At 42.2% G+C, this 23,719-nt stretch overlaps 1 protein-coding gene across 6 annotated transcripts in view; it reads right to left on the bottom strand.

Moving 5' to 3' along the window:
- The window catches only part of TGS1 (trimethylguanosine synthase 1), a 49,667-nt gene extending 26,421 nt beyond the window's left edge, over positions 1-23,246 (bottom strand). For 5 of the 6 annotated variants that reach the window (XM_074944360.1, XM_074944361.1, XM_074944363.1 and 2 more), the window contains exons 1-10: positions 23,006-23,246; positions 15,610-15,674; positions 13,744-13,922; positions 10,916-11,780; positions 8,395-8,515; positions 7,536-7,622; positions 6,518-6,692; positions 3,524-3,869; positions 2,056-2,238; positions 872-1,015 (exon numbers count right to left, since the gene is read on the bottom strand). In XM_074944360.1, coding sequence (XP_074800461.1) covers positions 872-1,015; positions 2,056-2,238; positions 3,524-3,869; positions 6,518-6,692; positions 7,536-7,622; positions 8,395-8,515; positions 10,916-11,780; positions 13,744-13,922; positions 15,610-15,674; positions 23,006-23,106 — 2,266 coding nt within the window. In that variant the 5' untranslated portion in view covers positions 23,107-23,246. Of the gene's footprint in view, positions 1-871; positions 1,016-2,055; positions 2,239-3,523; positions 3,870-6,517; positions 6,693-7,535; positions 7,623-8,394; positions 8,516-10,915; positions 11,781-13,743; positions 13,923-15,609; positions 15,675-19,803; positions 19,881-23,005 lie in introns of all 6 variants that reach the window. The other variant, XM_074944365.1, reaches the window with a different exon arrangement.
- Positions 23,247-23,719: the final 473 nt, after the last annotated feature.

The following is a 23,719-nucleotide window of genomic DNA, read 5'->3' on the forward strand; positions in this document are numbered from 1 at the left end:
GTAAGCTGTTCTCCTGACACATACATTGCTGATTAGCTTAACTTTCTGGGCCTCATCAGAATCAGATCAACTGAATAAAAAAAACCTAAAAGATTCTTGGGGACTGTGGAATTATTAAACCTGATAAATGATTTCTTGAGAAAAACTATTCTTGTGAACATATCTTATACATTGTTTTTCTTAACTTGTTAGAGTGAAGAGCATTTTCCTCCCAAATTCTTTTCAGCTCTTTTTGGCTAGGGAAGACTAGATGGCATTTTGCTCAGAGCCAGTCAACGATGCCCCTTAGTTTGTCACAGGCATTGTCCCAGGAAGTCTGTTACAAGATGGAGCTAACTTCTGGAGCAAATTCCTTAGATTCTGTATCACTCTGATGTGGGAGACTGGAAATTTTGCAGCAGCTTCATTCAAATAAAAAATGGAGGGTCATCATTAATTTGTATTATTCATTTTAATTTTAATCAGTATTGTAGCCCCTGTGTTATTTGTTTTTATATTAAATCATCCCAGCCCAATCCCTACAGAGCTATGGGAGTCTACTTGGGATTGGGATATACACATCATACAGGTTAGCTATTTTACTAGACCACGTGATAAATAAAATAACTTTGAATAATGCAACAAGTGATCATCTTTGGCTAAAATAAACTGATTAAAATATGCCCGGCAGAAATACAAGAGCAGCCCTGTTTTTTTCAAATATATAAACTATGACATGCTTATGCTGGAGTAAAAAAATTCATCAATAGGCTATATCGCAGTAGAACATAATGAATAAGGTAAAACACATGTAGAAAGCCAGTATCAAGACTACTTGCAGAGAGAACAGGGGATGGGGTGGGGAAATCACGTTATACAAACAGATTATTACCTCTTTTTGATGCCAAGGCAAACTGAATAGCATTTCCTCCAACTCCACAGAACGCATCCACTACTATATCACAGTTGAAGGACTGCCTGACACGGCTTGCAATATGCTTAGCAATCTTCTCAGGTGTAACAGAAAACCAACCCTCTGATGGAGGCAGTGTGGGAAGGGATGGAGAGAAAATTTGTCAATTGTTTCCAAAATCAATCATTCAAAAGAACTAAACAGAGGCTGAACATTAAATTAAGCCCAGCAACTTTGGTACCATGCATTTTACTAGGGTATTATGGGGTTGATCCTGTAAGGTTCTGAATACTAATTCGATACAGTGGGTTACTTTAAGTCCAGGAGTAGTCCCACTAAAGTCAGCCTACTCATGTAATTACAGCTAAACATGTACTTCAGTGCTAGATTGAGCCAAAATGCTCAGCACCTTATAGGATCAAGCCCTACAAGACTGTGATGAAAAGATATGGTTTACACTTCAGTCACAACAATGCCATTCTGTTACAAACACACCCAGAATTTCTGTTAAAATTGAAACAGAGCTGAAATAAAATGGCAGAGAAGACAGAACATGGATCTTTATAACTGAAGTTCCGTATGCCTAATATTTCTCCTTATATTTACATGGGGACTGCTTGAAAATGGGGACTGCTTGAAATAAGATGATAAAAAAACCACAAGAAGTTGTTTTACAATCACTAGTCTTTCTGCAAATTTATGACTTCTTCCCTTGGAGAACCCATACTGATCTACGTAAAGCTGTATTTTAGCAACTGACTAAATTTAGAGCATTTACTATGCAAACATGACATGTAATCAACATATTTCAACATCGGAAGTTTATTTGGCCATATACAGATTACACCTTTTGCCATCTGATTTCTGAAGACCACTGCTGACACAAATTAACCAAACAGAATATGGTATAATTACAGGCAGCACAATTTTCAGAAAAGATCAGGTCTGACATATGTGGCAGATCCTCAGCAGAGATCAACATAGCTCTACTGAAATCAATGAGCTATGCTAATCTGCACCAGCTCACTATAAATTTGTTCATACATTCCACAATGATGTAAATTATTATTCACTTCTGCTTTGTTGTTTCTTATCAGATGATGAAAGTGCAGGTTTAAATACCTTTACGCTGCAATGTTTGCGTGCTTCAGCTAATAACATACCTCTATCTAATTTAATCCCCTCATCAAACCGAGAAAACAGTCTGTAACGCTGTGCCCAGTATTTGGTCAGCTCAGGATCAGCAGCAATCTCAGCAGGTAAAGATGGTGGTGTGCTTCTGTTCTTTTTTTTCTTCTTGTTTTTCTTCTTTTGGGGATTTCTTCTTTCGGTTGGTTCAGCTACAACTGAAAACACCAAATTACAAAGTTAGCATCATTCCAGAAATCCCTCATTCCAAGGGTGCGGGCTGTAGTATGCAAGTAGATATACGGCAACAATTATAACACTATCTAAGCACGCTGCTGGATTCCATATGGGGTCATTTGCAGGATTCTGTGTGTTGGTAACTTGAGCTAGAGACACTCATGGTTATGTTTGTGCAGGCTGCAGTGGTTCCATACCAAATTTGCAGTACAGATATAACTAGGCCACAAACCTATTATTAAGACAGAAAGGGGAATACTGATGAAGTATCTTGTGGAAGGTTTGGATTGGCAGGGCAAACGGAAGAGAATGAGAGCTCAGAGTGGCATTAGGAACTTGGGGTGAATTTACAGTTGGAGCACCACCCTGCCACAGTGTCAAATCCTCCTGCTCCCCAGTGTCAAGTCTAGTTACCTTGGCTGCTTGGTTCCTGTACTTATTTCCCTGACTTAACTGTTAGGCTGACTGGTTAACTGGCCAAGGGGTGAATCTCAGCAGATTTACCATTCTTTTCAGCAGATGGCAAGATAGTTGACATTGCATAATTAACAACTGTTAACCAAATCAAAGGGCAATTTAGTGACCAAATATAAGCAACTGAATTATGCTTTGTATTTAAACCAGGAATCAAAGCTGATTTACACAGAAGAATTATGTAATACCAATTTTATATTAAAATAAGTAAAACTACAATCACAGAAATAATGGAATGTATATGAAATCCTCAGTAATCCTATTCCTTTGGAGTATAGTAAGTGTTAAATAAATAAAAAAAAAAGGCTCATAAAATACTGGATTATTTTTTTTCTAGAAAATAAAGTAATGTTAGTATTGACACATTATATGTTCCTTGAGGCTCAGTGCAATAACATATCCAAGAATCCAAACTCTGACAGTCCAGACATTTCTTTTTTAATTGAATCAATCCCTACTAAGGACTCTGCCTCACTACTGAAACAATGCAAATGCAATGAGGGAGTTCACTGGGAGTAAAGAAGATTGACGAACCGCTGTTCATTAAAACAAGCCCCAAAGAATCATTATTAAAAACAGTGGCAAGGTCAGAATTTATTCAGAAAAAATGCCAAAGCCATCTTCACCTGCACTGCACAAACCAAATCTCAGTTTGCAAGATTTTGACTGAAAAATTTAAGAATATAGTAAGTTTCATTAAGTAAATATAAAATGACAAATAGCTTGGTAAAGAAACCTTACAGGATAAAGTTTATAACCAATTTGCCTCCAGTTATTAAAAACTGTACGTACCTTGACTCACACTTTCTGTTTCTACTTGAAGATAATCTGGAATATCCAGAGCAACTAGCTGTCGTCCAGAATGACATTCCTGTCTTCCTGAGCTCTGAGAGATAGAGCCACTTGCTGTTGCATCTTCCTTCTCCTCTTCTTCAAGGTTATTTGTTCCAAGTTCATAACTAACAATTCTGGAAGATAGCGGGTCATGCTTTTTCGCACTGAAATTATTACTTTGTGAACTTTCCTGTTCCTCTGAGTCACTGCTTGTAGCGTAGCCCTGCACCTTATCCTGAGCAAAGGATTCCTGGGACATAGTCTCCTCCATAGGTTCACTAACCTGTCTTAGGAACTTCTCTACCTGGAATGGTCAAGTATCACAAATAATTAGATTGCACCATCATACGATGAAACAAGGTAGTTTAAAACAGTGGCTCTCAACCTTTCCAGGCTACTGCACCCCTTTCAGAAGTCTGATTTGTCTTGTGTACCCCCAAGTTTCACCTCACTTAAAAGCTACTTGCTTACAAAAATCTGACGTAAAAATACAGTGTCACAGAACACTATTAATGAAAAACTTTCTTATTTTTACCATATAATTATAATATTAATCAACTAGAATATAAATATTGTACTTGCTTTTTGGTGTATACAATACAGACCAGTATAAACAAGTCATTGTCTGTATGAAATTTTAGTTTGTACTGACTTCGCTAGTGCTTTTTATGTAGCCTGTTGTAAAACTAGGTAAATATCTAGATGAGTTGATGTACCCCCTGGAAGACCTCTGCATACCCCCAAGGGTACACGTACCCCTGGTTGAGAACCAATAGTTTAAAAGTCTCTTCCACTGATATAGCAATAGTTCATATTAACGTATTATTTACCCTAAAAAAAAAAACTGTTGAAAATGTTAAGTTTGCACAGTTAAAAGTGAATGTGAAAACTGCTTCTTTGGGCCAATGAATCAATATATGATCAGATTAATTCTTCAGATACTACATAATAATACACATTTTCCTTTACAACTTTAGATACGCATTCTCTGTGTATGCAAGAGACAAAATCCATGCAATTAATTAATATAAGTAGTACAATAATCCAATTTCACAGAATTCATTACAGATGAAAATATAGTATAAAAAACTTGCTGGCATGTGTAGGCCAAATTTACAGCTTTTTAGTTAACTTGTCTCATCCTGTGAACTGCATTTAAGAAGGCTACAAAGTGCATGTAAATTAGCTCCATGTTAGCTGCCTCATCTGCTCAATTGTACCTAGGGAAGGCTGTGCGTAGTAGGAAATTCCATCAAAATAAGTTTCTTCTCTCTCTCTCTTCTAAAGAGAGAAATCTTCAATGTGAAATGCCCTGGTAAAAAACTACCAGAACACCTTATCTAATGTTAACAGTTGGAGCCCTGATCCTTCAAAGATCTCCACATATGGTTAACCTTAACATTACTGCTATTGTCTTTGCAAGACTGGGCTTACCTCAGCAGGAGACAGCCCCCCTCATGTAAACCTTAGGAAGTATATAGCTATTTTCAAATAGCCACATATTTCTTTCTTAATCCCACCAAAGTGGAATTTTCCCTAGAATTACACTAGCCTCAGGTGCAGGGTGGGCAATACTCAGTCTTAGATCAGTGAGTTTAGTGACAAGTTTAAGGTCCAACACACCACTAACCACCAGTACTAGAAAATAAATTTTGCAATAGGAGAGTTGGAAATCCTGTGAGCCCTAGAAGAACGTGAGATAACAGATCTTAAAAAGGAGGTTGTTAACTAGAAAAATCACTTGTAAACAAGTTTCTCTAAATAGGTTACAAATTCCAAGGCAAAAAATCTGTTAAAATAGAGTTAAGGTTGAGATTACATTAAAGTAAGTACAGGTAAACAAACCCAACAAGAATACTGAAGTTATCAAAATAATATAACAAGGGAGAAAAAGTGATGACTAAACATCAATGGCTACAGTCTACAATAGTGAACAATCTAGTAGCTTCTGTTCAGTCTGGCTGAAACCTAAATCAATGATTTGGGTGATCACAGCAACGATATAGCAAATGTCCTGGTGATGGACAGGAGAATGGAAAAAGTTTTTTCGGGGTATTTTTATGTGCAATATAAAAGTTATGCTGGTGTATACAATTCATTATAGCATAGAAATATTTTTTCCTCACTGTTAATGCATGTGTTTCAAAATGCAAAACACATGCATTTAAAAATGCAGGTAATTCAGTGGTCTACAGCAGTGGTGGGCAACGCATCCAGCCCATCAGGGTAATCCGACTGTGGGCTGCGAGACATTTTGCTGACGTTGACCGTCCGCAGGGACCGCCCCCCAGAGCTCCCAGCGGTCACAGTTCTCTGTTTCCGGCCAATGGGAGCTGTGAGAGGTGGCAGCCAGCATGTCCCTGCGGCCCCTTCACCTGCAGGCACCGCTTCCCACAGCTCCCATTGGCTGGGAACAGAGAACCACGGCCATTGGGAGCTGAGGGGGGAGCAGTGCCTGCGGATGGTCAACATCAGCAAAATATCTCGTGGCCCACAATCAGATTACTCTGATGGGCTGCGTCTGGCCCGCGGGCTGCAGGTTGCCCACCACTGGTCTATATATATATATATATATATATATATAAACATATATACACATTACTGAACAAATGAGGAATATAGAGGTAACGAAAGCTGTTTATATAAGATGGCTGTTAAGATGACATTCTTAAAAAGTGACATTCTTCAAAACAACTCAGTGAAGAGTTTTTCACTGTTTTGATATGCTTCCTGACTAGAGTGCTTTTGACTAAAGAAAGATGTGTAAGCAATAAAGAGACACAGGTTGATGCTTAATAACGTGTATTCATTTGATTTTTACTGGCCTAAACACTCCCATTTTCACAGTTCAATAATAGTTATCAGAAAAAACACGGATACATCTATGATACTGCGGTTAGGGCGCTTTGCTATAACAGTGCTAATAAATAAACGTATAAGAAATACTTATACCTTACTCAAAGTTTTACTTTTTTGGCAAGACAACATTTCTGACTCTTCTGTGAAGAAGAGGTGTTTGTTTTTTCTCTTCACTGGTTTGCGCATGTCCAAGAACTGGGATTTGAGCTTTGCATTTTTGTCCAGATACTGGACCTTTCTGCAGCTAAAGTTTGAAATTCCCCCATATCTGCAATCAAAAAGAATGGATTAAGAACAGAAGTTTAAATATGTGGGATTCAGCTGTTATGAAATGTTTGAGAGAGACTGTCAGTGTTGACAGGCCAAACATTATCTTAAAATTACGCTTTTCAGCCTAAATACAAATTTAACTATCCAGATCTCCCCATAAAATGAAAATATTTGCATATTACACAGTGTGTGTTAGTGACACCTTATCTTACAGCAGCCCCAGAGCCAAGTAAAATGGATTCCATACTGGATGGAGCCAAACTAAAACATCCTCCCCCCAAGTTTGTAGACCATGCCATGAGCCAATGGAAACTGTTTTATTTAATCATGAAAACACTGTCAACATCTGCATCAACAGGACAGTGGCTTTGTCCTAATATAATGAAGCCGCTATAAGTTCCTATCTGGCTCCTAACTAGACACCAACTTTTAAAAGCTGATTAACAATTAGAGCCCTCAGGACCAGAGAATTTAAGAGACTAATTCATATTTATAAAACCACAAGCATTTTAACAAAAAAGGAGTTATACTTTAGGATGCCATCTAATTTAAACCTTTGTTATTTGTTACCTTCACTTCAAAGCACTTTTATTATTCTCTAATTCACCTTTAACACTTTGCATCCCTCCTTTCCACTCCTACAATCACCCAAAGACAAACCTATAGTTTTATTAAGCACAAACACTAATTTTCAAAATAACTTTCAAATAACTTAACAGTCAAAAGGAACAGAGATTGCTGGTACACTTGAAAACAACAGGTATGGGGCAACTAGTGCGTAAAAGGAGCTAATTTTCGGGGGGTGGGGGGAGGGACACTGAATTTGCTTATAAGTCATTACTTTTGTCCTGTACCATGCTTGAATCCCAGAAGAGAACAGGTTTCCTCAGGATCCGCAACAGGATTTTCATCTGCATCCAGTTCATGGCTATAAAGAAACCCAGACGTCGGTTACTTTCTATAAAAAGTCACCATTTTTATTACAGTTCCTACTAAGAGAGGAAAATTCCCATTAACTCTGGCTGACTCCACAGCCTGTACTCTCATCTTCTGGGTTTTAAAGGCTACATCATGAAGAAACCCAAGTATTAATGAAGTTTTAATATACACATCAGTAAGTATCACACACAGTGACCTTTCCATTTATATCCTCCAAGTCACAAGCTAGACAAGTGCGATCTGTCCATATGAATGGAGACAATAGGCTTTTTCTACCTCAAGGCATAAGCATTTCTTGTTCTTATGCTACTAGAATGACACTAACACATCAGCATCACCACCTAAACTAGTAACTACTTAATACTGTTCCCATTCCTTCTCTCACCATCCCCCAAAATAAAAAAGCAGGTTTTTATGCCAATTACAAATAAAACAAGTCCATTCTTAACAGAAGGTGCACCCCATCCAATTTAGCAATCTGGTGATAAGTGTGTATATACACCTCTCCTAGAGTTTGGAAGTCAGGGCTCTAAATTCTTTCCTTGGAATAAAGAAAGAGAGACCTCTAACCAACATGAAAGCTCCATGCTCTCAGATGGGAAGGTAAGGAGGTAGGAAAGCCAATTATTATTATTTGCATTGCAGGAATAGCCAACAGATCCAATCAGGGATCAGTGCCCGATTGTGCTAGGAGCCGTTCTAATACAGAGGAACACACAGAAACAGATTTTAGAAATAGAAAAAACTAATTTATTACTTGCCTTCTCTTGACTTTTGCATGTTTATACTCAGGTGGCTCTTCCTCTTCTTCGTCTTCTTTCTTATCATTGTTGTGCGATCCTCTTTTGTCATTTGAATTTGGTCTAGATGGCTCCTGTGAATCTAAAGAGGCATAAAAACAGCACTGTTTTTGTTTGTCCAATCATTTCTTCTCCAGTCTACAAAAAACTAAATATTTTGGAGGTTTTTTTTTTTTTAAAAAAGTACACTATTATGTACTTGAGTCTGACAAACAAGTGATTACCAAACCACATGTACCTTTGCTTTTCTCCACCTTAAGTCTCAACATACCAACAGCTATGTTTCCTCTGCTGTTTCAAAGGACCTTTACATATTTGGCAACATCAATGTTAAAGACTCAAAGGTTTCCATATATGAAAAGTCTATACAGGACAATCCCCACGTGGCTTCCCTGTCCTTTTTAAAAAATAACTGCAAGTTAATAAGTTAGGATTTTCATCCCATGTCTCATCTTAATGGTTGAGAGCAAGTCTGCAAGGATAGTGCAGTGACATTGGCTAAAGAACTCACAGCAACACTCAAACAACCCACTGGCAGTCCCAAGGCTGGGGGCAGCAATTTAAGGTGAATAGAGGGCATTCAGAAGGAAAGGAGAGAGAGGGGAGGCTGCTGAGAGTTGGCTCCAAGCTCCTGCCTCTGGTGTTTCTGTGAAGCTGCCAGGAGAAGGGGGAAAATCTATCCGCTATCTACACTCCTCAGCAGTGCATAATACAGGTGTTTCTCCTAACACCTCAGCCATGGCTGCTCTTGCATATTCCACCCTTCCTCTTAAGCAGAAGAAAACACAGAGCAGTACAAAAGGGTTATATGGGCTGCCTCTGGGGAGTGCAGGCAGGCAGAAGTAATGGCGGAAGAAGGAAAAGGGATACTTTCCCTACACTCCAAGACACATGAATGCTAGAAAGTTGGAATCAGCTCTCAGCATTCTGTCTCAGCTGCCAGACAATACTGCATCTTCCAGCGATCAGCACATCCCTCTTCCAAGCTAATCCTCCCAGCACCAGCAGTGACAAGTAGCTTCACTCTCCCAATGCGATATATCACCCCTACTTTGGTTGTAGTCCATGACAATATTACAAAATAAATTGGCATTTCCACTAGTCAGTGTTGGTCAACTATGGCTTATATCAGGGGTTGGCAAACTTTTTGGCCTAAGGGCCACATCAGGATATGGAAATTGTACGACAGGCCATGAATGCTCACAAAATCGGGGGTCGGGGTGCGGGAGGGGGTGAGGGCTCTGGCTGGGAGTGCGGGCTCTGGAGTGGGGCCAGAAATGAGGAGTTCAGGGTGTGAGAGGGGGCTCCGGGTTGCGGGGGTGAGGGCTCTGGGGTGGGGCTGGAGGTTTGGGGTGCAGGAGGGGGCTCCAGGCTGGGACCGAGGGGTTCGGAGAGTGGGAGGGGGATCAGGGCTGGGGCAGGAGGTTTGGGGGGGTCTCAGGTGTGCAGGCTCTAGGCGGTGCTTACCGCAAGCAGCTCCCGGAAGCATGTCCCACCTCCAGCTCCGAGGTGCGGCCACGCAGCTCTGCCCTGTCTGCAGGCACCGCCCTTGCAGCTCCCATTGGCCAGGAACCACAGCCAACGGCAGCTGCGGGGGCGGTGCCTGCAGATGGGGCAGCGCACAGAGCCGCTTGGCCACGCCTCTGTGTATTACGTAGGAGCTGGAAGGGGGGGGGGTCATGCCAGCTGTTTCCTGGGAGCCACGTGGAGCGGGGTAAGCCCCTGACCCCGCTCCCTGGCTGGAGCTGAGGACCAGATTAAATGGTTTGACGGGTCAGATGTGGCCCACGGGCCATAGTTTGCCCACCTGGCTTATATAGTACCACCAACTTGATTTGTTCATAGCTAATAGTTTATAGTGCAGTAAGCAGACAGCTGCCTTGTGATATTACATACATTGAATCAAACAAAACCCAAATTTTCAGGTACAGCATTTTGGGGCAGATATGAGAAGATGGAGTGAAGAAAGGATTGTATGTTTATTAGGACTTTCCTTCAAAATTGATCTTTCACAGGCCAGATTTATTAAAACATCTATTTCTGTTCTATTTACTCCAACCTACTGAGTGAGATATATACTAGGGGGAAGCCAATTGGTCTGTGTTTTTACAGTAAAAGTTTTGTTATATAGCATGTTGGGGAAATGGGGGGGGGGGTGCCAGTAAGCCAAAAATTCCAGTTAACTAAGAGGGTGGGAGTTCCCAGATCTGGCACCCCGAAACTCCTCCTGCACCCAAACTCCTCCCAGAGCCCGTGCCCCACACCTCCTCCTGAAATGCCGGTTTATAGAGCTTTCTGGTTTGTAAAGTGCCAGATAATACAGCTTTTCCCGTATATGGATAGTATAGCAGCTGCATAGCAGACAGACCTAAAATAAGGAAGCATTAATACTGCTATCCCACCACTTCTCTAGTACATCCAGAGATACACACACATCTGGAGGAATATTACCAGAATCAATATTAGCAAATCCTACACGGACCTGATTGGTTTGTGCTTTTATTTCCAGAAGATGCACTTTCCGTGGTTCCTCCATTGCATGATTCCTTCTGGCTAGAAACACAAGGACACTGCCTTGTACTACTGGTGGAACTCAGAATTTGATGGCCACCATGAATTACTGTTAGGGTTAATTTGCTCTCCTCCACTTCCTCCAAATCCAGATTTATGTTACTAATCCCAGAGAGGATTTCATTGTGGTGCTCATCACATGAGCTAGGGTTTTCTTTACAACTGATGGTGGAGGGAGGATAAGAAGAAAGTTCTGAGTCCAGCACTTGATGAGATACAGCATCTGTACTAACACAGTCTACTTCTCCTGGCAGACCTGTTTCGAGTTTATACGCATTGATTTCGGTGCCATCATTATGTGGGCTGTCAACAGTCCATCCTTGACTTGCCCAGTACTGAAACTGTTCCCAGTAATACCAGTATATTTCGTTATAATGCTGCTTCCACTTTTCCTTGGTGTCAGGAGAGTTCCAAGGCTCAGAAGTAGGTGCATTCTCAGACAATTCTACTTCCATGTGCTTCTCCAGCCAACTTTGCCACAGAAGACCTTCTCCATACTCACTCCAATATTTTTCCCATTTCTCTTTCAGCTCACTGGGTAAAGCATCATTAATAGGGCAATCTCTATTTTCACAGTTGTCCTCATTCAGAAGCTGGCATGTTTTTTTCTCCTCAGTTCGTTCTGTATATAAAGCTGGATCATCTGAAAAAGACTGGTTATGGTCTTCACAATCTTCTTTCCAGGTTTCCCGCATGATCTCATTCAAGTGCTTTTGCTGCAACTTTTTCTTCTTCTTCTTCACTATCTTATTTCTCTTTCTGGAATTTTCTGATGCCTAAAAATAAAAAAGAAATAAAATGTGTTTTTAAAAAATGCCCAGAACCAAGTAACTCACAAGGAAGAATTTATTCTTTCCTCCTTCTTCTGTCTTCAGGGACATTCCTGCTTCTGCCCTCCACTCATTACTCAGAAGTATTTTTTCCCTCATGAGTAAAGCTATGAGTAGGTCATGGAGGTCGCAGAAGTCACAGATTCTGTGACTTTCCACAACCTCTGTGACATTGAGCCCCTGCAGCAGCCCAGCCACTGTTGCCATGGGGGACCCTCCGCAGCTCCCAGCTGCCACGGGTGGCGGCCTCCCCCCCAACTCCCAGCCCTGCAGGGCGACAGGGGATTCCCTCGTAGCTCCCAGCCTCGGCGGGCGGTGGGGGATCCTGCAGTTCCCAGTCACTGCAGGGAGTGGGGGATCCCGGAGCTCCCAGCCCTTCAAAGGTAGTGGAGGATCACCCCTCCCCCAACCCCTGCCCCGGCTCCCAACCCCGCAGTCAGGGATCACTCCTAGCTCCCAGCCACTGGGCAGGGGAGCCACAGCTCCCTGCCCCCGCTGCATGCAGTGGGGCAGGGTGCTGGACCCTTCTCCCTCCCCATTTTGTCATGGATATTTTTAGTGAAAGTCAGGGACAGGTCATGGCTTCCATGTTTATTGCCCGTCCTGTCCATTACTATTATTAAAAATATCCATGACAAAATCGTAGTCTTACTCATGAGATTACTGGTAGAAGATACTAAGGGAGCTTTTGGAGGAGAGCAGGGGAAGAAATGAACTCCTGCCACAGCAAATAACCCTTTCACATGCTGCCCAAAATACAAGGCAAACTTGACAAAGCTATCTAATGGTGAAGGAGAAGAGACAGGGAAACAACTAACAGGAGGAAAAAGGTAATAAGATGGCCAACTTGGTGCAGGAATGCTTGTTTACATAAGCAGTGAATTTGGCCTGTAGTCATTTTTAAAAGCCATCAACAGAGATCAAGAAATTGTTTCACTGGTGCCTGACAGTGGATCTTTGGCTAAATCCATGAAACTATTAATTTGGCAGTAAAATGGGAAGAGAATAATCCTCTTTTACATTGAGTACAACTTACCAGGGCCAACAGCTACACAAAAAACTTATCCTACACAGAAGTACACCCCCAAACTTATTTCTGAATCACAGTCAGCTTCACTCAGCTTTGTACTGCTGAGGAAAGGAGCTTCAAAGTTCATTTGCATCAGTGGCTGAGACTTTCAAAAGAACAAGCAGTATTCAAGTTGTTAAACTGGAAACCCATTTTCAGTTGCTGTCAAAGTTCAGCTAGAACTGAAATGCTGTGATCCAAGTTTTGCAAAGGAAACCTTGCTCATTTTTTCTTAATGCCTGCTGGATAAAAGACATCCAGAGTTACCTAATGGTCCTGTTATATATACACACACAAGCATCTTTGGAAGTACCTATATTTTAGAACCAAACTTTTCTATTATGAATCTGAAAAAAGTCAAACATGAGAGTTACTGAAACTCAAACCTGCTCTTCAGATTGTATATGGCCACTTCAGAGGCAAAAGCTGAACCACTGAGAAGTTGGTTCCAGAGAACGAATACCCATCTTTCACTGAAGTTACTTCCTTCACAGCCCTCATACCATACTTTATTTTAACATGCACTTTATAAAGCACCACTCTTACCAGTGTTCTATAAATTAATAGTAGTGTGTATTCATTTCCCATTCAATTCCTTTGTCCCACAGTTTGTGTACCACTGTTTTTAATATTGTGTTTTGATCAGTTTATTCACAAATTTGTTCATTCAAGAAATTAATCAGTTCCTAATCCTACAACTTGCTCTGTGGACCAGCTTCTTCACATGTATGCAGAAACACACAGATACACACGCACACACACACAGCGTTCAATTTACTTTCTTAGCTCAGAGTCTGGAAATACAAAGATGCATAAAAAGCACAGCAAACTGGGGTTTACCACAAATTCCTTGTGAGCTGACAGTCCTCCAAACTGAAGTGGTAATCCCATACTCCTCATGAGTTCAGCCTCTGAGTCCAGTTCATCCTCTTCCAGGCCCAAAGAATGATTGTTGTTTGAGTTTTTTGTCACATTGGGATGATGATTCCCCTCCTTCTCTTCCTCTATTTGCTCCTCTCCTATAAACAAGTGATATTAATTCAAAATTTCATAAATTGGTTTCAATCCTACCCAGCTCTGCTCTGTATCTTTCTGATGCAGAATCAGGAGATCTGCACCTCAAGTTTCTTTCCCCAGTTACATTCTATAACAACATTTGAAAGCTGCTTAGTAGGCACAGCCCTCTCCATCTCTTGCTGTAGTTGATCACTGCAGCAAAACGAATTATCTCCAACTCATCTGAAGTGACTACATATCTGCAGGGTATGTAGGGTTTTTTGTTGATTTTTTTTTTTAACACAGCAGCCAAGAAATACATACATGAATTCTGAACTTTTGAATGATGTAATTATTTCAATTAATTATAACAGAATAAGGGCCTCTGTTGCCCCTGAAATGAACTGCACTCAAAATAAATTCCCAGGAAAAAGCATGAATGGAGTGGGGACACAGAATTGTGGGTGCAATTCACAGCGGCTCCCACTGGCTGCGGTTTGCTGCTCCAGGCCAATGGGAGCTGCTGGAAGCAGCAGCCAGTACGTCCCTCGGCCCACACCGCTTCCAACAGCTCCCGTTGGCCTGGAGCAGCAAACCGCAGCTAGTGGGAGCCGCGATCGGCCGAATCCTGCGGACGCGGCAGGCTAAACAAAGCAGCCCGGCCCGGCAGGGGCTTTCCCTGCACAAGTGGCAGAACAAGTTTGGGAGCCGCTGCATTAAACCATGGGAGATGGTCAGTAACTTTACAAATGTACCGTAAATGGGTTAACAAAGATCATGCAATTTTACAAAACACGGTGTGCCAAGAATGTCACTAAATCACCTCAAAAAGGATATAGCCAGCTATCAATTCACCATTTGCTCTTCTCTCAGTCTTTACATTTAAAAAAATTGACATAATTACAAATATGTTTAGAGCTACAAAAATAATTGCCAAAGTAGGCACTGCATATTAATGAGGCTGGCTAAATGCAGACATTTGTAATTCTGTAGCAAAAATTGATTCTTAAGCATTTAAAAAAAATCAGTTTCTTAGCCCAGAGTATATTTATTATGCAGATAACAAGGATCATCTTCAAGTTCATCTACTAAAATGTGCTCTCTCTCCTTTCACCTCTATGCTTTGGTTGGTGACTGACCCCAGAACTCATCCATATACCTAAAAGAAATACGACTGCCTCCACTTCTGACCCCAGCACTCTGACAACTCCAAGTTCTTTCAATCTCCACTTTGTTGCTCTTTTTCAACGTGTGTGGAAAGTTTCGCCTCCTCTCTAGGCAGAGCTTTTTCTTTACAAAATATTTAGTATTTAGGCCAGGTAGGAGTGACAGGATAGTAAGGAGGCAATCAGATGTCAAGGGAATCATGTTCATGTAGGCATCTTGATGGGGAGTGCTAAGGATGGTAGCCAATCAGAGCAGAGGAAGTAACAGTTGCCAGAACACAATGTACATTTTAGGAATAATTATGTTATCCTTATGCCGGAAAGGCCCTCTTTGGCAAAAGCACTAAGAAATGGATGAGAAATTAGTATGATTATGGGTTAGTAACTATACAGCATTACCGCACCCTGAATAACTAATGTAATCACATGTCCACATAATTACACATATTACCACAAAGCACATATTTAATACATAATTAGTAATTATTTTAGCCACTTGAACTAAAATCAACCCTGGTGTCTTTAATTATCAAGCATACTTTACCTGTACTGTCATAGTCTTCTTTACCATAAAACCCCTTTAGTCCTAATTTGTATAATTTTCGATCCCTATAAAACAAATGAAAAAACCCCAAACATTAAAACACATCATCATTATCAAGGGCATAAAAAGAAACAGAAAAACACAACCACCATGAAAAGGCAACACCACTGATGAATCTCAGAATAAATCAGCAAGAACAAGATGGACAGGAAATGCAGCTGCTAAGAAGCTATAAAGACTGACTGAGAAATAAGGGCCTCCTCCACCTACTAGATAGAGGGAAAACCGAATGCCCCAATCCTGCAATCAACTGTTCCTGGGGTGCCCCTTGCAAGATCAGTGGTCATTTATGGCAGTATCAGGGCCCAAGTGCTCAGATTTCTTCTGAGAGGGTGCTGAGTGGAATATGCCTTGTCACCCCCAATGCCGCTAACACAATGCCAAGCTCATCGCTAGCATCATCCTGCCTTGCTTGCATTTCACAGTAGGCTTGTCAAGATGGTCAACTGAGCAGTCACTTGGCTGCCTACTATTTGACCAGTCAAATATTGTCAGATCTTCCAGCACAAATGCCCTGATGTAGGTGGCAGACTACGCTTTTGATTGCATGACGGTGCTGTTAGCAAGCCGACAAATGTCTTGATTAGGGCTGTCGATTAATCGCAGTTAACTCACTCAACAAAAATCAATCAAAATTAATCACAGTTTTAATTGCACTGTCAAACAATAAAATACCAATTGAAATGTATTAAATATTTTGGATGTTTTTCTACATTTCATATATATTGTATTCTGCCTTGTAACTGAAATCAAAGTGTATATTATTTTTGCTTACAAATATCTGCACTGTAAAAATGATAAAAGAAATAGTATTTTTCAATTCACCTCAAACAAGTACTATAATGTAATCTCTTTGTCGTAAAAGTGAACTTACAAATGTACATTTTTTTTGTTACATATCTGCACTCAAAAACAAAACAATGTAAAACTTCAGAGCCTACAAGTCCACTCAGTCCTACTTTTTGTTCAGCCAATCACTAAGACAAAACAAGTTTGTTCACATTTACAGAAGATAATGCTGCCCTCTTCTTATTTACAATATCACCAGAAAGTGAGAACAGGTGCTCTCATGCCACTGTTGTAGCCGGAGTCACAAGATATTTACGTGCCAGATGCGCTAAAGATTCACATGTCCCTTTATGCTTCAACCACCATTCCAGAAGACATGTGTCCATGCTGATGACGGGTTCTGCTCAACAGCAGTCCAAAGCAGTGCAGACTGACGCATGTTCATTTTCATTATCTGAGTCAGATGCCACCGGCAGGTGGTTGGTTTTCTTTTTTGGTGGTTTGGGTTCTCTAGTTTTCGCACGGGAGTGTTGCTCTTTTAAGACATCTGAAAGCAAGCTCCACACCTTGTCCCACACAGATTTTGGAAGGCACTTCAGATTCTTAAACCCTGGGTCGAATGCTGTAGCTATCTTTAGAAATCTCACGTTGGTACTTTCCTTGCATTTTGTGAACTCTGCAGTGAAAGTGTTCTTAAAATCAACATGTGCTGGGTCATCTTCCGAGACTACTATAAAAAGGGAAATATATGGCAGAATGCGGGTAAAACAGAGCAGGAGACATACAATTCTCCCCCCAGGGCATTCAGTCAGAAACTGAATTAACGTCTTTTTTTGCTTCCAAGCACCATCAGCATGGAAGCATGTCCTCTGGAATGGTGGCCAAAGCATGAAGGGGATATGAATGTTTAGCATCTCTGGCACGTAAATACCTTGCAATGCTGGCTACAAAAACGCCATGCAAATGCCTGTTCTCACTTTCAGGTAACATTGTAAACAAGAAGCGGGTAGCATTAACGCCTGCAAATGTAAACGTAAACAAACTTGTTTGAGCGATTCGCTGAACAAGAAGTAGAACTGGACTTGCAGGCTCTAAATTTTTACACTGTTTTATTTTTGAATGCAAGTTTTTTTGTACATAATTTGACATTCAAAACTTTCATGATAAAGAGATTGCACTTCAGTACTCATATTAGGCGAACTGAAAAATACTATTTCTTTTGTTTTTTTACAGTGCAAATACTTGTAATCAGAAATAAATATTAAGTGAGCGCTATACACTTAGTATTCTGTGTTGTAATTGAAATCACCATATTTGAAAATGTAGAAAACATTCAAAAATATTTAAATGGTATTCTATGATTGTTTAACAGTGCGATTAATCGTGTGATTAATTTTTTTAATCGCTTGACAGCCTTAGTCTTGATCACTCACTTGTTAAGGCCACTGTAGCGAGGAGGTGTGGCCCCCCCTCAGAGGTGGACATGGAAGGAGCACCGCAAGCCACCTGGTGGGCTGAATCAGGAGGGCCACGACCTGCAAGCCAGACACAGAGGGGCAGGACAGGAAGGGGAAATGTAAAAGGCCAGCCCTGCAGCTCAGTTAGGAGGGAGCTGCTGGAGGAGACGGATATTTCTTCCCCACTGCTGGCGTGGAGCACCAAGCAGAACCGCTGCTGCTGTTCCAGGGACCCGCAACGTTCTTGACGTGGAGGAACTGCTACGGCTAACCCTGGCAGTGTATCCCGGGGAGACTGAGAATGACCCCTGGACACAGGTATGCCAGATGGGGAAGAGAAGGATGCAATGGAGGGGAACTAGGCAGTAGCCTGGTGGAGAGCGAGACTCAGATCAGGTTAGTGTGTCATAGGCGGATCCCTGCTGACCCAGTGGCGGACTGCTCCACCGTTGACAGGGCCCTGGGTTGGGACACAGTGGAGTTGGGCAAGCCCATGTCCCTCCTACCATCCTACCACTGGGGTGGCAGTACTCCCCCTCTGTAGGCCAGGAGGCCTGTGCTCCCCAGCTCACCCCATACCTGAGCCCCCACAGACTGCATGTGACACTCACCCCGTACCTGAGCCCCTACACTGGGCTGGTACTACAGATCTGCCTGATTGCAGGCCAGAGCCTTGGGTGGTTGCTGCCCCACCCTCCTTAATGGCTGGGCAAAGAGACTGTTGCCGCTCTGCCTGGTTACAGGCTAGAGCCCAGACTATTTATGACCCCACTCCATTTGAAGGACAGGACCCTTGAGAACTGCTAATTCCCCCCTTTTTTCCTGTGCTCGGAGAAGGCTCTAATTGACCTAAACTGCGAGGAGGCACGCCCCATCTCCCCCTGCCATATGTGGATGCCGAAGGACAGCCACGCCAGCTTACAGCTATCTGTTGGTGAAAAAGGTAAACTGGGGGAAAGCTGAGCTTGATTGGCTGGAATCTTAACAAACATTGTACATACGGATATCTTTATTTGTACACAACGTCATCAATGTACGTGGCGTTTCAGACAGCACACTAAACAAGTTAAGACTCTGGCTCTTCCCTGAAGAGCTTATGATTTAAACTGACCAGACAAATATACAGAAGTTAACTTAGAAGGGAGTAGGGGAGGAAGAAGCACGTTCATAGTCATTAAACCTCCTCTTCCAACACAGAGAAAAGATGCGCAGCCATTAAGCCTCTTCCTTAACTAAAGTATCACAGCTATTAAGCCCCCCCAGAACACTTTCCCCACCCACACCAAACGCCCATGTAAATAACCCCCCATTTCTCCCCTCAACAAAAATCCTTCATAAGCCCTCCCACACAAATCTTGCTGAGAATATAAAACGCTTTATGCTAATGAGGAGTGTTGACATCACATCTCTGCAGAGGCCCCTCCCTTCCTGAAATCCTGCTCTATTCCTCCTCCAACTGCTGCTTATGAGTCCCTTATGTTTGCTGTGGGGAGGAGAGGCCATCTGCTCTCCATGGGATCTGAGAATCTGCAAAGGTCCTAGGAGGGAGAGGGCAGCATGCCCAAAAACATTTCGATTGTCTGGAATCTTCTAGAACAGCAGGAGTTAGAAATAGATTTCAATCTAAGCATAGCCATTCAGTTCTAAGAGATACCTGATAATCTATTATGCAGAGTCAGGGGAAGCCAAAATCATTTGCAGGGACATTTTATTTTAATAGACATGAACATGCAACAACTGCCAAGGTTAAGTGCAATCTCTGGTTTTCTGAGTATGTGACACATGTAGGTAGAATGGGGAAACATTTGTTGAATTCTTGTGGTATATGTCTAGCTGCTGTCAAAGATAGATTATTGCAGTCAAACAACAAAAAAAAAGGAAAACTGGCCTGCATCAAAATTTGGTTTTCTTCTGTGCATTCTCCTTCTGCTTTGTCTTCGGCAGCACCATCATTAAGCATGGAATCTTTTGATGAAGACAGTGATATAAGTGACAATGAAAGTGAAGCTAATTTCATTTCATCTTCTAATAAGAATTTTGCTACCTCATCTGCTTCAGCATCAGAAACTTCCACTCCATTTCCAGCAGTTGACAAGAACGTGTGATGAACGGAAAGTCTTCCAATGTTCATCAAACTGGTATCAAGAGATTTTTGGGTAGAATGTCCCATGACCAGAAAAATAAATTTCACTGTATGTTTGCTGGATGTCCATATGAAATGGCATAAATATAAAGATCGTTATATACTAGAATTTTTTCATAAATAGTGTCCAATTTACAAAGTACCTATTAGGAAGCAGCGTGCAGGCAGTCTTCTGAATGTCAAAGAGAATTATGTGAGGAAGAGAAAGTTGGTTTTATAGCAAAAGCTCCTCACAGGTCTCTAGTGTCTGGAGCAATATTTGTAATAAGGATGTCATCACCTTCATGATAACAACTCCACAACAAGTGTTTACTCATTCCAGTAAACAACTGAGCATCACCCCACACAGCCCAATATATCGCTAACCAGTTTAAAAATATAATCAATAAATTGAATCCATGGAAGGTTATCTTGGTTGTGACCTACAACAGAGTAACATGAAAGCTGCTTGGACTTTTAGTTGATAAATGAGAATACAAACATTCTATGTTACTGATGTGCTGCCTATAAGATGACAGGTTTCAGAGTAGCAGCTGTTTGTCTGTATTCGCAAAAAGAAAAGGAGTACTTGTGACACCTTAGAGACGAACAAATTTATTTGAGCGTAAGCTTTCGTGAGTTACAGCTCACTTCATCGGATGCATTCAGTGGAAAATACAGTGGGGAGATTTTATATACACAGAGAACATGAAACAATGGGTGTTACCTTACACACTGTAACAAGAGTGGTCAGGTAAGGTGAGCTATTGCCAACAGGAGAGCGGGGGGGGGGGGGGAGAGAGACGGACGACGACCTTTTGTAGTGATAATTAAGGTGGGCCATTTCCAGCAGTTGACAAGAATGTGTCATGAACGGGGGGGGGGGGGGGGGAGGTTGGGGGAGGGGCGAGGGAGGGGAAATAGTTTTACTTTGTGTAATGACACATCCACTCACAGTCTTTACTCAAGCCTAAGTTAATTGTATCCAGTTTGCAAATTAATTCCAATTCAGCAGTCTCCGAATATGGAAAATAGTGCTATGTTGTCTGATGCCAAGAATGAGTTCCTTAAGAACATATTTGGGAAAACACAGTCTACTTACAAAAGCTGAAGGGAAAAAAAAAAAAAAAAAAACAGAAAAATCAAGTGATCATTCCCACAGATAACGCTGCCTAGCTTTTTGACCTTTGCTTCCAGGGCCAAGACCTTACTGATGATTACTTTGTTTCAACTGGTGACCTCATAGTGGCTTCTGCAAATTGTAAAGGATAGTCAAATGTACAGGTAAGAAAGTATAAAGCAAAAGGTAGCCCATTCAGTCATAAAATAACATGGAATCAAATCTCCTTCAATTGTGGTGGAAAGGGCTGTGTCCTCCTTGCACTATAGCTATAATGGCAGATTTTCTTAACACATACATATATTACTGCATGTGCAAAACAAAACTGGTCCATTTGGGGAACCATCCATTCAAAACCCAGAAACTGAAGACATCCTCTTTCTGGGAAGCTGGTGACAACATATCACAATGTAAGATTGGAGAATAAAATGTAGATGAAAAGTTGACTCAATATTCATCAGATAAAGAGGAAGAAGGAGATACCGATGAATGCAATGATGAGGACAAAGATATAGACGAAGCCGCTGAAGTTGACAAAGAAAATTAAGATTAAAAAAAGAAGGATGCTTGAAGAGTTGACCAGCTGCCTACCTAGCATACGTGCATTTAAAAATGACTTTTTTCTTTTATAGTTGCTAGGTGTTTGTTTTATTGCTGCTTAAATTTTATTTTTCTTTGACACTGCTCAGTCTTGAATAATATTCTCATTTGTATGCCACCTAACATGACTAAAATGCAAATAATAATTATTCTTTCATTTGTAAAGAAATTATTTTCTTTTTGGAGATTTTTCTGAGTTAAAATAACACAGTTAAATAAATAAAAAAAAAAGAGTACTAGTGGCACCTTAGAGACTAACCAATTTATTTGAGCATAAGCTTTTGTGAGCTACAGCTCACTTCATCGGATGCATACCACTAGTACTCCTTTTCTTTTTGCGAATACAGACTAACACGGCTGCTACTCTGAAACAGTTAAATAACTTGCTGTTTGTAGTAAGGCGGAGCCTATTGGAGACCAAAAAGACTTGGCTCTGGTCTACATTACAGAGTTTACGTTGACCTAAGTGTATACACTAAAATATAGCTCCCACCGATGTAACTTGCCCATCACACCAACTTAATAACTTAAGCATAGTGCTGAAGTCTGTGTAGTTAGATTGACGCAGCGTCAGTGTAGACACTACTTTGCTTAGATTGACTGTTGTGGCCTTTCAGAAGCCATCCCACAATGCCCTACATTGACAGTTAAATTGGTAACCGCTCCTAGTGAGGACATGCACCGCCAACACAAGGAGCATGCATCCGATGAAGTGAGCTGTAGCTCACGAAAGCTCATGCTCAAATAAACTGGTTAGTCTCTAAGGTGCCACAAGTACTCCTTTTCTTTTTTCTTTTTACGAATACAGACTAACACGGCTGTTACTCTGAAACCATGCAAAAACAATGTAATTACTGCAGTACCTGTACATCAATGTAACATAGGTCAACTTAATTTTGTAGACTTGATCTTGCTCTTTTTGTTACTGTTGTTATATGACAGCAATTTAAAATATTTTATCATTTTCGACACACTGAAAATACTGGACCACTGTTTGGCCAGTCTATTGACCAATTATTTTTGGACGGGTCCAATGCCCAGCCCTGCTTTGGAGCACACAGGTATCTCCCCTGCTGACCTGACATTTCTCGTAACCCCACTAGAGAGGCGAAGCCCTGATCCCCCCGGTGCACAGGGAGAGACCCACCCCATGGAAAGAGACAGTCCCTGCATTAGCGCTAACCACCAGGCCAGCGCCCCCAGGCCCGCCCCAGGGAGCTGAGGTCCGGGGGAGGGGCCCGTACTCACTCCACAAAGGCCCGGGAACAGAGGCACAGGATGCTGCCAGCTCCCTCATCCGCCTGCAGCAGCAGCTCCGCCACCAGGCGGCTCCGCGGCTCGTACGGCATCCCCCGCGGCCAACGGGAAAGGCGGGGCGCAGCGGACGGGCACGCGCTGCTGTGCGAGTCTCGCGGCGGCCGCGGGTCAGCCCGCGCTTGAAGCAGGGGCGCGGCGGGCGCAATGGCCTCGCGTTCCTTCCGCCGGAAGCGGCCTCGACGGGGTTGGGGTGTCGCACCCAATGGGGTCCGGGCGGAGTCGCAGGAGCATGGTTCCGGACTCAGGGCCGGAGGAGGGGAGGGGGAGTGAGAGCCCCGGCGGGCCGGCCGGCCTGCAGCGCGCCCTGCACCGCGCACAAACGGCTCCCTCGCCCCATTCCCGAACTGAGCATGCCCAGTAACCTTCGCGGTTGCCGCTGTCCTCTCGCTGCCTCCCCTTTGGAGGGGTTGAAAAGGATTAAGGGGGGCAAATCGCGGCGGGGGGGGTCAGGATCTGGGCAGGGGCAAAACATTTACTGGCGGGGATCAAGCTACTGTAGGTAGCGGCAGCAGAGGGGCTGAAGGGGGAAAATCGGGGGTGGGAGCCGGGGTTAAGCCCGGGGGGAGGCTGCCAGACCCTGTGGGGGGACAAAACCCCCTTTTGGGGAGGGGGGGGACAGTGACCCCGTGGGATGAGCCACCTGCT

Source organism: Natator depressus, chromosome 2, assembly GCF_965152275.1.
Source record: "Natator depressus isolate rNatDep1 chromosome 2, rNatDep2.hap1, whole genome shotgun sequence".
In the NCBI taxonomy this organism is placed as follows: Eukaryota; Metazoa; Chordata; order Testudines; family Cheloniidae; genus Natator; species Natator depressus.